The 11,891-nt window shown below is 43.5% G+C and overlaps 2 protein-coding genes across 2 annotated transcripts; both read right to left on the bottom strand.

The window, feature by feature from the left end:
* Positions 1 to 522: 522 nt before the first annotated feature.
* Positions 523 to 1,302, bottom strand: LOC114881349 (uncharacterized protein K02A2.6-like). The gene has a single exon (XM_029198111.1). The coding sequence runs from the start codon at positions 1,300 to 1,302 to the stop codon at positions 523 to 525; it is 780 nt and encodes a 259-aa protein (XP_029053944.1).
* A 3,548-nt stretch (positions 1,303 to 4,850) lies between these two features.
* On the bottom strand, positions 4,851 to 7,667 carry LOC123988362. Its single transcript, XM_046288170.1, has one exon. The coding sequence runs from the start codon at positions 7,665 to 7,667 to the stop codon at positions 4,851 to 4,853; it is 2,817 nt and encodes a 938-aa protein (XP_046144126.1).
* Between the last annotated feature and the right edge of the window lie 4,224 nt (positions 7,668 to 11,891).

Below are 11,891 nucleotides of genomic sequence, written 5' to 3' on the forward strand. Positions count from 1 at the left end.
ATTCTTGCTTCGCGGAATCGAAACTAAACTTTTTATTATTCAACTCATTTAAACTTGTAACTTAGAGTTTAATTCATTGAACACCGCGACAATTACACACAACAATTGTGAGGTCCCGGAATAGAGAATATACTCATATTATTTTAACATATCTACTATTGTCCAATTATATTGACTAGTCCAGAAACCCACTAAGGTGTACCTTTACCGCTCGAGGTACATTAATCAAGTTACGAGATCTAATACTAACATTTCCTGCGGCTCCCTACGTTAGCCATACGTAGGTTCGTCCGCATATCACACTCCTGAAGCTCCCTACGTTAGCCATACGTAGGTTCGTCCTCACGTCTTCACCTTTCCTGTGGCTCCCTACGTTAGCCATACGTAGGTTCGTCCACTGTAACCAACCTCCTGGAGCTCTCTTCGTTAGCAATACGTAGGTTCGTCTCCACGGTTACTTCCTTAGGCTCCCAGTGTTAATAACAACACTGGTTAAGCCATTAATAAATACTATAACCGAGATTAAGCTCCGGCTACACAGCCGCCCCCTCCGGCTCGTAACAGCACGTATCTTTTCGCTAAGCTTTTCTTCAAAAATTGTTGGAATTCATGGGCAATGAATTGGCGACCATTGTCGCTTACAAGTACTTTTGGTATTCCGAATCTCGCAAATATTTCCCGCAATATTCTAATCGTAGTTTTTGTCGTCATATCTTTTGTCGCGTATACTTCTGGCCATCTCGTGTATGAGTCTCTGACGATGAGTATGAAAAAGTGGTTATTATTCATTGGACCCGCATAATCGATATGTACTCTTTCGAATGGCGCCTTCGACTTTGGCCATTTGCACGTATTTACTTTTGGTGGATTTTTGCTTAATTGTAAACAATTTACACAGTTTTGAGAGATTGTGGTAATGTCCGTATCAATGCCATTCCACCAACAGTAATTATGCGCCAGCTGTTTCATTCGCTTAATACCGAAATATCCGGTGTGCAATTCAGTCAGTATTTCGCGTTGCATGGTCTGAGGCACGATTACCCGCCAACCACGCACTATGCATCCATTTTGTAAGGAAAATTCTTCTTGAGGTATGTTCCAGCGTAACTTTTTGTTTAAGGTATTCCCGATAGTCAATGCTTGTAATAGGATATTTAGATTTTTGTCTTTCTTTGTTTCGGCGGCCAATCGAGAAATATTTATTTGTAACGCTTCTAATCGTTTTAACTCGAATATATCGGCGGTATCTACTGTATTGTTGTCATTATTTAATTGTTCTAAGTTTCCCGGTAAGCGTGACATAGCGTTAGCATTTGCACGCGATTTGCTTTTTTTGTATTTTATGTCAAAGTCGAAGGCTTGCAAATAGATTGCATAGTGTTGCATACCGGTAGTGGTTAATGCCGGCAATGCTTTGTTAGGGTTGACAATTTGTAGCAGTGGTTTATGATCGGTAAATAACGTGAATCTGCGGCCGTATAAGTATTGATAATATTTTTGTATGCCGAAGATAATGCTGTACGCCTCTTTATCTACTATTTGAGAGTATTTCCTCTACGTGCTACTCAGAGTTTTAGACGCGAATTTGATTGGCCTTTCTGATCCGTCAGGATACTCATGAGATAAAACCGCGCCCACCCCGTGCTAGTACTCTAGGCGCACAAATAAGTTCTTTAGTCGATGTAAAAGCTTCTTCGCATTTTTCATTCCAATCAAATGTAACGTTTTTTTATAGCAGTCTATATAGCGGTTGTAAAACAGTGCTTAGATTTGGCAGAAATCCCCGTAGTAGTTTATTAGCCCGATAAAAGATTGTAATTGACTTTTGTTTGTAGGCCGGCTTGTATTTACCACTTCGTCAATTTTACTTTTGCATTTTGTATATTCCGTTTTCGTCAATTGTATAGCCGCAGTAATCCATTCTATCAGCAAAAATTACCGACTTTTCTTTATTTACACGTAAGTTGTGTTGCGCGAATCTTTGAAAGACCTGTTCGAATCCAGTTAGATGTATTTCATGTGTCTCGCCTGTAATTTTAATATCATTATTAAAATAACACTAGATATATGAATGTTTGAATATATTTTATTGTAGGTATAGATAAATATTACTTAATATTAAAGAAAGTTAATATATATAAAAAGGAACAGAATAGAAACCCTTCTTCACCTCGGCAAACAAACGAACCTTTAAAACAAAAGAACCTTGTCGCAGTAGAAGCCGTTACAAAACCATAGAACACAGAAATTAATAGAAATGTATACATATACCAACACACATCCTTACATTTATATTGTACTTATTAGTTTATATTCATTGAATATCTAAACTTTTCAAGTTTTTGCCTGCCTAAAGATTTAGTGAGGATGTCCGCAATATTATCATCTGAATTAATTTTAATTATATCAATAATACCTTCTTTAACTAGTTCATTTATATAATGATAATGAACTTCGATATGTTTAGAGTTCTTCGTGAAGTTCCCATACTTAGCTATATTTACGACTCCTGAGTTATCTTCGAATACTTTTATCGCTTTCGTTATATTCACATTAAATGCCTTAACTAATTCTATTATAAACTTTAATTCACTTAGAGCCTCCGATAAAGCTACATATTCCGCAAATGTTGACGCTTTTGTTACGCATTTCTGTTTTCGCGATTTCCAATATACCACATTTCCAAACAATCTAATCACATATCCTGACGTTGACTTTCTATCCGTACAATCACCTGCCCAGTCCGCATCGACATAACAGTCCAATATTTCACAATTTTCATTTCTTTTATAATTCAGTTGCAAATCTTTAGTAAAATAAGTATTTTAATATTCTCAAACCGTATTTGTAATGTGTCTCATTATAACAGTTCTGGAACCTGCTTAAATAATTTACACTATAGCTTATATCAGGTCTAGTCCCTGCACTTATATACAATAACGCACCAATTAAATTTCTATACCAAATATTCTTTTCGCATGTATCGGATTTTTCAACCTTTAAATTTACTTCCATAGGTGTGTTATAGAGTTTGCTGTTTTGTAAATTGTATTTTCTGAATAGTGATTCTATATAATTTCTTTGGCTTAGTCTCATTTCATGTTTATCGCAATTATATTCTATGCTTATCTTAAATATGTTCATCTTAAACCTACTTGATAATTGTCCCTTTAGCTTTTCAATTTTCTTCTTACTTCTACCGCAGATTAATAAGTCATCCACAAATACAATTACATATATAATATCTTTTTCTTCAACCAACATATACATATAAACAATAATCTAACTTACTTTTCTTAAAACCCAGTGTTGTTATAAAATTATCAAAACAATTATACCAAGCTCGAGGACTCTCCTTTAGTCCATATAAAGCCTTTTGCAACCTACATACTTTATTTGTACCATCCTCGTATCCTTTAGGTTAATTTACATATACTTCAGAACTTATTACACTATTCAAAAATGCCGTTTCTACATCTAATTGTTCTATTATTAAACCTTCTTGACAGCAATATGCTAATAGAACCTTTAATGTTTGCATTCTTGCAACAGGTGAATATGTATCATCCACCATTTCTGTTTGCTGATATCCTCTTACAACAAGTCTAGCCTTGTAGATATTACCAGATTTTCTCGTATACACCCACTTAACGTCTAAAACTCTTTTGCCTTTCACATGTTCTACTAACTTCCAAGTCTTATTTATATTTAAACATTTCATTTCTTTATCCATAGCTTGAATCCAATTTCTACTCTCATTACTTTCCATGGCTTCTTCATATGTACTTGGTGTATCCGCACTACAATAATTTACATAGATGCAACTGTTATACACATAATAATCGTCGTATTTTTTTTGTTTGCTTTCTGTCTCGCTTTGACCTTCTCAAGTCATTTTCATGTTCATCTTTTGCTTTATCTTCTTGATTTTCGTTCATTTCAATTATTGTTTTATCTAGGCTTGAATCGGATTCACTTTTATCGTTTGCTTCCGCCCATTCATCATCAGTGTTCTCAATACTGCTTTCTTTATCTTCTTCATCATATTCATTTTCATCTAAGCCTATACATTTCATATTTTCTTCAATTATATTTACATGCCTCGCTACAACTATTCTATTATTTAAGAGTACTGTTCAGGAATGGTGGAAATCCTGGATGGATTGCGCTGGGAAAGAATTTTACACTTGCTGGGTCGGTTTCACAAATTGATTTATTTGAGTCAATGATAAAAATTGTGGTGAACACGATGATTTGACAATGATTTTGATCGTACAATGATCCGCCTTGAATTATGATACACAAGAAAATGAACTGTCTGATATGATTTTACAATTACAATGAGTCGGTGTGAATTTGATACATACAAAATATAGAATTGATCTGTCACCTTGATCGTTCTTAACTGAGCAATGCGTTTATAAAATGCAAACAGCGAGCTTCTCAGCGCCGTTAATTATATTAATTCAGCCCGCTGCTGTGATGGTGCCCGTGATCGTGTGCGTGATCGACACGTGGTTGGCGGCTCGCGTGTACAATGAATTATCTTGTAAATGAACATTACCTGGGAATCCTGTAGCTTGCACGATCGCTGAGGATTCAGAGCGGTAGTTGAACTGGTGAACTGAACGTTGGTGATTTGCACTTTCGAACTTTGATCGGGTGAACAAAAACTGCTGAGCACTTGACTGAGCCGTGGTGATCGATGATCAATAATGGCGTCGTTGCGCGCGAGCCGGCGAGAAGACCCCTGCTCACGCGTTACCTAGATGGTCGACTCCCGATCGATAAATCGATCGACCGTGAGCGCCATCATGGCTGAGCGGATTCTCAAACATTTCCGCCCGCCATCAGCAACTCGTTGATGATGTTTCTGCAGAGGTGAGCTCAGCTTGATGGTGAACAGGCAGGATGACAAGCTTGGTGATCGGTCTGACGAGAGTCGTGGTTGCAGTCTTCACGGTTGCAACCCTGGTGAGGGCATCCTTGCCGGGGTGAACTTCGGTCACTCTTGCGAGTGGCCACTTGCTCGGTGGAAGATGCTCGTTCGTGAGCAGCACCAACGAGCCTGTCTTGATGTCGTTCGATGGATGATGCCACTTTGAGATCGATTGCAGTCTCTGCAGGTAGTGTCGAGACCACTGAGACCAGAAGTGTTGAACCCTTTGCTGGATCAGTTGCCATTTCGACAATCTGCCTGGTGAGACGTCGAGCAGTGATGGTTCTGGTATCGTGTTGAGCGCTGAACCGATGAGGAAGTGTCCTGGGGTGAGCGCAGAGATGTCGTCGGGATCGTCACTGAGCGGCTCCAATGGTCTTGAGTTGAGCACCGCTTCGATCTGTGTGAGGAGAGTGGAAAACTCTTCGAATGTTAGTAAGAGCTCACCAATTGTTCTCCTGAGATGGTACTTGATTGATTTCACCACAGCTTCCCATTTTCCTCCCATGTGAGGAGCAGCTGGTGGGTTGAACATCCATTGAGTGCTGTCAGCTGACAGAATCGATGCGATCTGTCGGTGCTCCTGTGAACTTGACGTGAACAGGCGTTTGAGCTCTGCCTGTGCTCCAATGAAATTTGTACCACAGTCAGAGTACAACTTGTGAGCGATCCCTCTTCGTGATGAGAATCTTCTGTAGGCTGCCAGAAATCCCTCGGTTGAGTAATCGCTGACAACCTCGAGGTGAACAGCTGATGAGGAGAAACATACGAACACGCAGATCCATCCTTTGATTGTTTTCGAGCCTCTTCCCTTTGAATTTTTCATTGTGATCGGTCCTGCATAATCGACACCGGTGTGAGCGAATGGTCGTGATGGTGTGACTCGACAGAGAGGTAGTTGACCCATCATCTGACGAGCACGAATCCCCCTCTGACGAGCACACACGACACATCTCAAAATGTGAGATTTTACAGGAGCTCTGCCACCGATGATCCAGTACCGTTGTCGAATGTATGCGAGCGTGAGCTGCGTTCCTCCGTGAAATGTTCGCTTGTGAGCATCTTCAATGATGATCTTCGACAGGTGAGTGTCCCGTGGGAGGATCGCTGGATGTTTTTCATCCCTGCTGAGCGCTGTATTTGTGAGTCTTCCTCCTACTCGTATTGTTCCCTGCGAATCGATGAAGGCGGTGAGGCGACTGAAGGGGTGAGTTGCAGGCAGGGTTGAGCCTGAGTTGAGCGTCTTGATTTCGCTGGTGAAATACAAGTGTTGAGTCGCGTGAGTCCAGAAGAGCTGCGCCTTCTCCATGTCGCAGGATGGTATGATGATCACAGGAGGAGTTTCGAGCTTTCTCTTAAGCCGTAAGGCAAACCTGAAACAAAGTGCAGTCAGTCTATACAGCTTAATAAGAGATGAATATTTGTAAATGAGATCCCAATGATAACTTAGCTTTTGAGCTGAAGCAAAGAGTGAGACATTGGGTCTCACTTCGAGCTCGCTGGTTAAAGTTGAGAATTCCTTTTGCTCTGGCCAATGATCTTGATTTCGAGCCATCCATGGAGGACCTTTCCACCAAAGCTCGAATCGTTGAAGTTGATCTGTCGAAATGCCTCGGGAAGCACAGTCGGCTGGATTAGAAGTACCTGGAACATGCCTCCAATGCGCATTTGGAGTGAGTGCTTGGATCTGAATGACTCTGTTCCGAACATAATCCTTCCAACGTGATGCTTGCGATTTGATCCATATGAGCGAAACTTGAGAGTCCGTCCACAGGTGCGTTGCATGGATCTTCACCTTGAGCGTTGATTGAACATATTTTGTGAGTTTTGCCAATAGAAGTGCTGCAGACAACTCCAATCTTGGTATTGTGAGCCTCTTCAGTGGTGCAACCTTTGTCTTGGAGCAGACAAGTGACGTCATTGAGTCGTTGGACGGAGAGCTGACAGTGATGTAAATCACTGCTGCCATGGCAAGTTGAGAAGCATCAGAGAATCCATGAATTTCTACAGTTGAATTGTTCCATGTGTTGAACCACCTTGGGATCGATAGCTTGGCCAAGCTGTTGAGATCTTCTCTGATGATGAACCATCGTGATACAATTTGAGACGGTAATGGATCGTCCCAATTGATTTTGTGTAGCCAGAGTTCTTGTAATAGCATTTTTGCTCGTACTATTACCGGTGAGACGAAACCTAATGGATCAAATATCCGAGCCACTTCGGACAATACGAGGCGTTTTGAGCACTTACTTGGTTGATCTGTGATCGTGGATGAAAAGCCAAAATTGTCGGTTTGAGGCATCCATTGAATTCCGAGTAATTTGGTAGTGCAGTCGTCAAATGATATGGGAGCTGACGATTGTGTGGATGACGAAACAGCCCGTAGAAGATCTGGGTGAGTCGCATGCCATTTTGCGAGTGGAAATCCGCCCGCGTTGCACAATGCAATCAGCTGTTGAGCGACCTCCACAAGTTCCGAGATTGAGTCTGCTCCTCCAAAGATATCGTCCACATATCTGCCATGTGTGAGCGAAGGCGTTGCCAGAGGGAATCGATGACCCTCATCGTGAACAAGTTGCATGAGTGCTCGTGTCGCCAGGAAGGGAGCCGCCTTTGTACCGTACGTGACAGTTGTGAGCTGGTAAGGGATGACATTGCGGTCTTCATCGATCCAAAGGATTCGCTGGAGATCCCAATCATCCTTGTGAACTGCTACCTGGCGATACATTTTTGTGATGTCTGTGGCAAAAATGTGGTGATAATGGCGAAGCCAAATTAGAACATCTGTAACATTCAAGAGCAAATTAGCACCAGTATGCATTAAATCGTTGACTGATTGCCTGATGTCGTAGCTTTTGATCCGTTGAATACAACCCTGAGCTTCGTTGTTGAACTGTCGAGACGTAGAACTCCATGGTGAGGCAGATAATATGGTTGAAGATGAGCAGAGGTCTGAGGTGTTGAACCGTCAGAAGAGACCCTCAACCCTCCTGATGCCGAAGCATCATGTGCCAAGGTCATCTCCCCATCAGGCCCAACGTTCTCAGCCTCTCTTGATGAAATTCTTTGGTGATTTTGAGCCTTTACCATGTGTCCTAATTCTTCGTACTCTTTCATGAACTTGAAGTAGAGCTGGTTGTATGTTGAATCCTTGGAGAGTCGTCGCAAAGTGCTTTGTAGACATCTTTGAGCAATCTTGTGTGAATTGCCTAAGAGCGATGCTGGTGCCTTGAGTGGAATGCGAACGATGTACCTTCCAGTGTGATCACGAGTGTGAGTCGCACAGAAATGTGATTCGCATTCTTCTTCCTCCGGAGTGAGCGTGCTTGGAATATCCATTGGTGATTCCTCTTGAACCCAGAATTTGGTGAGCAGCTCTTGCAGATTGCTCTGGTCGTCTTGAGCAACTGCAAAATGTGAATAATGAGTGTTTGAATGTGATTCGTTGACTGGGCCAATGACGAGCCATCCAAAAATGGAAAGTTGAGCAATTGGTGTTGTTGGTGAGCCCTTGATGATGTTTGGCTTGATAATCCTTCCATAGAAATCCGCTCCAATGATTAAATCGACTGGTCGTGGTGTCAAGAAATCATTGTCCGCCAACCTCAATTTTCTAATGTGAGGCCAATCCGGAGTTCTCATTGAAAACGATGGCAGGATTGTCGATACGGCTGTGAGCACGTGAGCCTGGATGCAGACAGTCTGTTGTGAATGCATCGATTGGAGTATGACAGTGACCACACCCTTTGTTTCAGTTGATTTTGTTCCACCAACACCAATGATTGTGATGGATGATCTGTGTCTCCGAAGGTTGAGCAGACGGGTGAGTTCTTCGGAGATGAACGAGATTTCGGAACCTGGATCGATTAAGATGCGGATTTGGTGAGCTGTTGTTGAGGTGGTGAGCAGAGCTTGAGCGGTTGCAAGGAGTGTTTTGTGATCTGATGCTTTGACGGCTGCACCGAGTTCCTACTCGGTGGTTTGAGCGGATGAGGAGGCTGATCTGGATGAGCCAGCTTGAACTGGAGCCGGTTTGGGCTCGCCTTCGTGTATCATGGTGTGGTGTTTCTCCCCGCAATGCTTACACTTTTGAGCTGACTTGCACGCTCGCACGCTGTGCCTGCCCAAGCAATTGTAGCACAGGCGTTTGTCCTCAATAGTTTGAGCTCGCACTTTCGGCGTCATACTCCTGAAGAGCGCGCATGCCACGATGTAATGTTGCCCTCCGCAACAGTCGCAACACTCGAAGGGCGATGGCCGTTCTAGGTGGGGCCTTTCGGTGGTGCGAGGAGCTGACGGGCGAGCTTGAGCTGCAGGCCTTGCTGCGACTGCTGCGTGAGCTGGCCTGCTTGTGGTGATCTGCTGAGCCTTCGTTTGAGCGGGCTTACTTTGAGCGGTCTTGCTGGCCGACGCTCTCGCCTTATCATCGGCCAACTGCTCCAGCGTTCTGATCCGTGAGGTGATGAACTCCATGGCCTCCTGGAAAGACGGATACTCTGTGGTGACCCCAAGGGTGGTCTCCCATCGCTCCTTTGTGGCGTGGTCCATCTTCCGGCACACCTGATGGACGAGCAGGCAGTCGCCGAGCTTGCCTGGCTCGATCAGGTTTTGCACTGCGTGCCGAGTTTCCATGGCGGTCGACATGAGCTGACTCAATGCCTTAGCGTGATCTTGGTCCATTGGCAATGAAACCAATTGGTCAAGGTGAGCTTGGACGAGACGCCGCTTATTCTCATAGCGCTGCTTGAGCATTTCGAGAGCTGCCGAGAGTGATGAGCCGATGAGCGGTAGGCTGGCCACAATTTGAGCCGGTTCTCCTCGCAGGCAACCCTTCAAGTAGTAGAATTTCTCTACTTGATCGAGCTCAGGTTTTCCGCACACGACGGAAGTGAACAATTCTAGGAAGGACGGCCACTCCGTATAGTTGCCCGTGAATCGTGGCAACGCGATGTCGGGCAGCTTTGACTTTGAATACGTCACCTTTCCAGATTGAGCGGACGGTTGAGCTGGCAGTTCCGCTGATCTCTTCGCAATGATCTTCTTTGCCTGAGTGCCGATCTGTTGCATTTGATAATGGCAGTCCTCCGTGAAGTACGGGTGATCCGCCTGAGACTTTGGCCACACCACCTCAAAGTGTGCATGTTCCTTGTTGAACACCTTGATGGCCTCGTCGAGTTGAGCCTTGGCGTCGTCCAGCTCCTCCTTGGAGAGACGCTCTGCTTCCTCCTTGAGGGAAGTCAGGATGTCGTGAGCATTGCGGAGCCGTCCCTTCTGAGTCCGCACTTTGAGCTGCAGCTCGATCGGCAATTGATCTGTGGCCGTTGAGCGCGTTGCATGTGAGTGCGGCGACGGTGTGCGGCGAGCTGGTTCCGTTGCAACCAGAGCGGGCGATGAGCGGCCTGATGCGCTCTTTTCCGGCACCTCCAGCGACTCCTTTGAGCTGTCCATCTCGCTCCATTTATCGGATGATTTGGCTGCGTGAGCCATGGCTGATTAGCGTGATCTGTCTTGTTGAACTGGTGAGCGGATCTTCTTTATCGACCGTCGGGTCGGTGTTCTGGTCGCCACCTGGTGAGTGGCGAGAGTGTCAGTGAATTTGAATGGAGAAGAGAAGAGAAAATGGCCGACCACCGAAAACCGTTACGAACACGAGACAAAGACTTGAGACGAACAATGATCAATGAGCAATTTTGTGAAAACCGAGTCCAGCAAGGGCGCAATCCGGCTCGAAGGACCAAATGTTCAGGAATGATGGAAATCCTGGATGGATTGCGCTGGGAAAGAATTTTACACTTGCTGGGTCGGTTTCACAAATTGATTTATTTGAGTCAATGATAAAAATTGTGGTGAACACGATGATTTGACAATGATTTTGATCGTACAATGATCCGCCTTGAATTATGATACACAAGAAAATGAACTGTCTGATATGATTTTACAATTACAATGAGTCGGTGTGAATTTGATACATACAAAATATAGAATTGATCTGTCACCTTGATCGTTCTTAACTGAGCAATGCGTTTATAAAATGCAAACAGCGAGCTTCTCAGCGCCGTTAATTATATTAATTCAGCCCGCTGCTGTGATGGTGCCCGTGATCGTGTGCGTGATCGACACGTGGTTGGCGGCTCGCGTGTACAATGAATTATCTTGTAAATGAACATTACCTGGGAATCCTGTAGCTTGCACGATCGCTGAGGATTCAGAGCGGTAGTTGAACTGGTGAACTGAACGTTGGTGATTTGCACTTTCGAACTTTGATCGGGTGAACAAAAACTGCTGAGCACTTGACTGAGCCGTGGTGATCGATGATCAATAATGGCGTCGTTGCGCGCGAGCCGGCGAGAAGACCCCTGCTCACGCGTTACCTAGATGGTCGACTCCCGATCGATAAATCGATCGACCGTGAGCGCCATCATGGCTGAGCGGATTCTCAAACAAGTACCCTATATCCTACATCACTATAGCCTAGCAAAATTCCTAAATCCGCTTTCTTATCCCATTTTGATACTCTCTTTTCTTCTGGTATTCTTACAAAAACCTTACTACCGTATAAGCGCAAGTGATTTACCTTTGGTTTCCTTCCAAAGAAGATTTCATAGGGTGTTTTCATTTCGATGGTATTTGCCAAAGTTCTATTCTTTAAATAAGTAGCTGCACAAACTATTTCTGGCCAGTACTTTTTGCCTACATTTGCTTCAGTTAACAAGCACCTAGATATGTTCATAATAGTTCTGTTAAACCTTTCGGCTGTACCATTTAATTCATGTACATACGTTGGACACGTGTTTATAATAATACCTTTCTCTTTAGCAAAATTGTACATTCTATTATTTAAGTATTCTCTACCGTTGTCACATCGCAATATCTTAACTCGTTTTCCAGTTAAATTTTCACTTTCATTTATAAATTCTACAAGACAGTCAAACACTTCAGCTTTGGACTTTAT

Source organism: Osmia bicornis, chromosome 12 (assembly GCF_907164935.1).
Source record: "Osmia bicornis bicornis chromosome 12, iOsmBic2.1, whole genome shotgun sequence".
NCBI lineage: Eukaryota > Metazoa > Arthropoda > Insecta > Hymenoptera > Megachilidae > Osmia > Osmia bicornis.

Coding starts and splice junctions, on each gene's coding strand:
- LOC114881349 (XM_029198111.1), bottom strand. CDS start 1,302: ATGTCACGCTTACCGGGAAACTTAGAACAATTAAATAATGACAACAAT.
- LOC123988362 (XM_046288170.1), bottom strand. CDS start 7,667: ATGTATCGCCAGGTAGCAGTTCACAAGGATGATTGGGATCTCCAGCGA.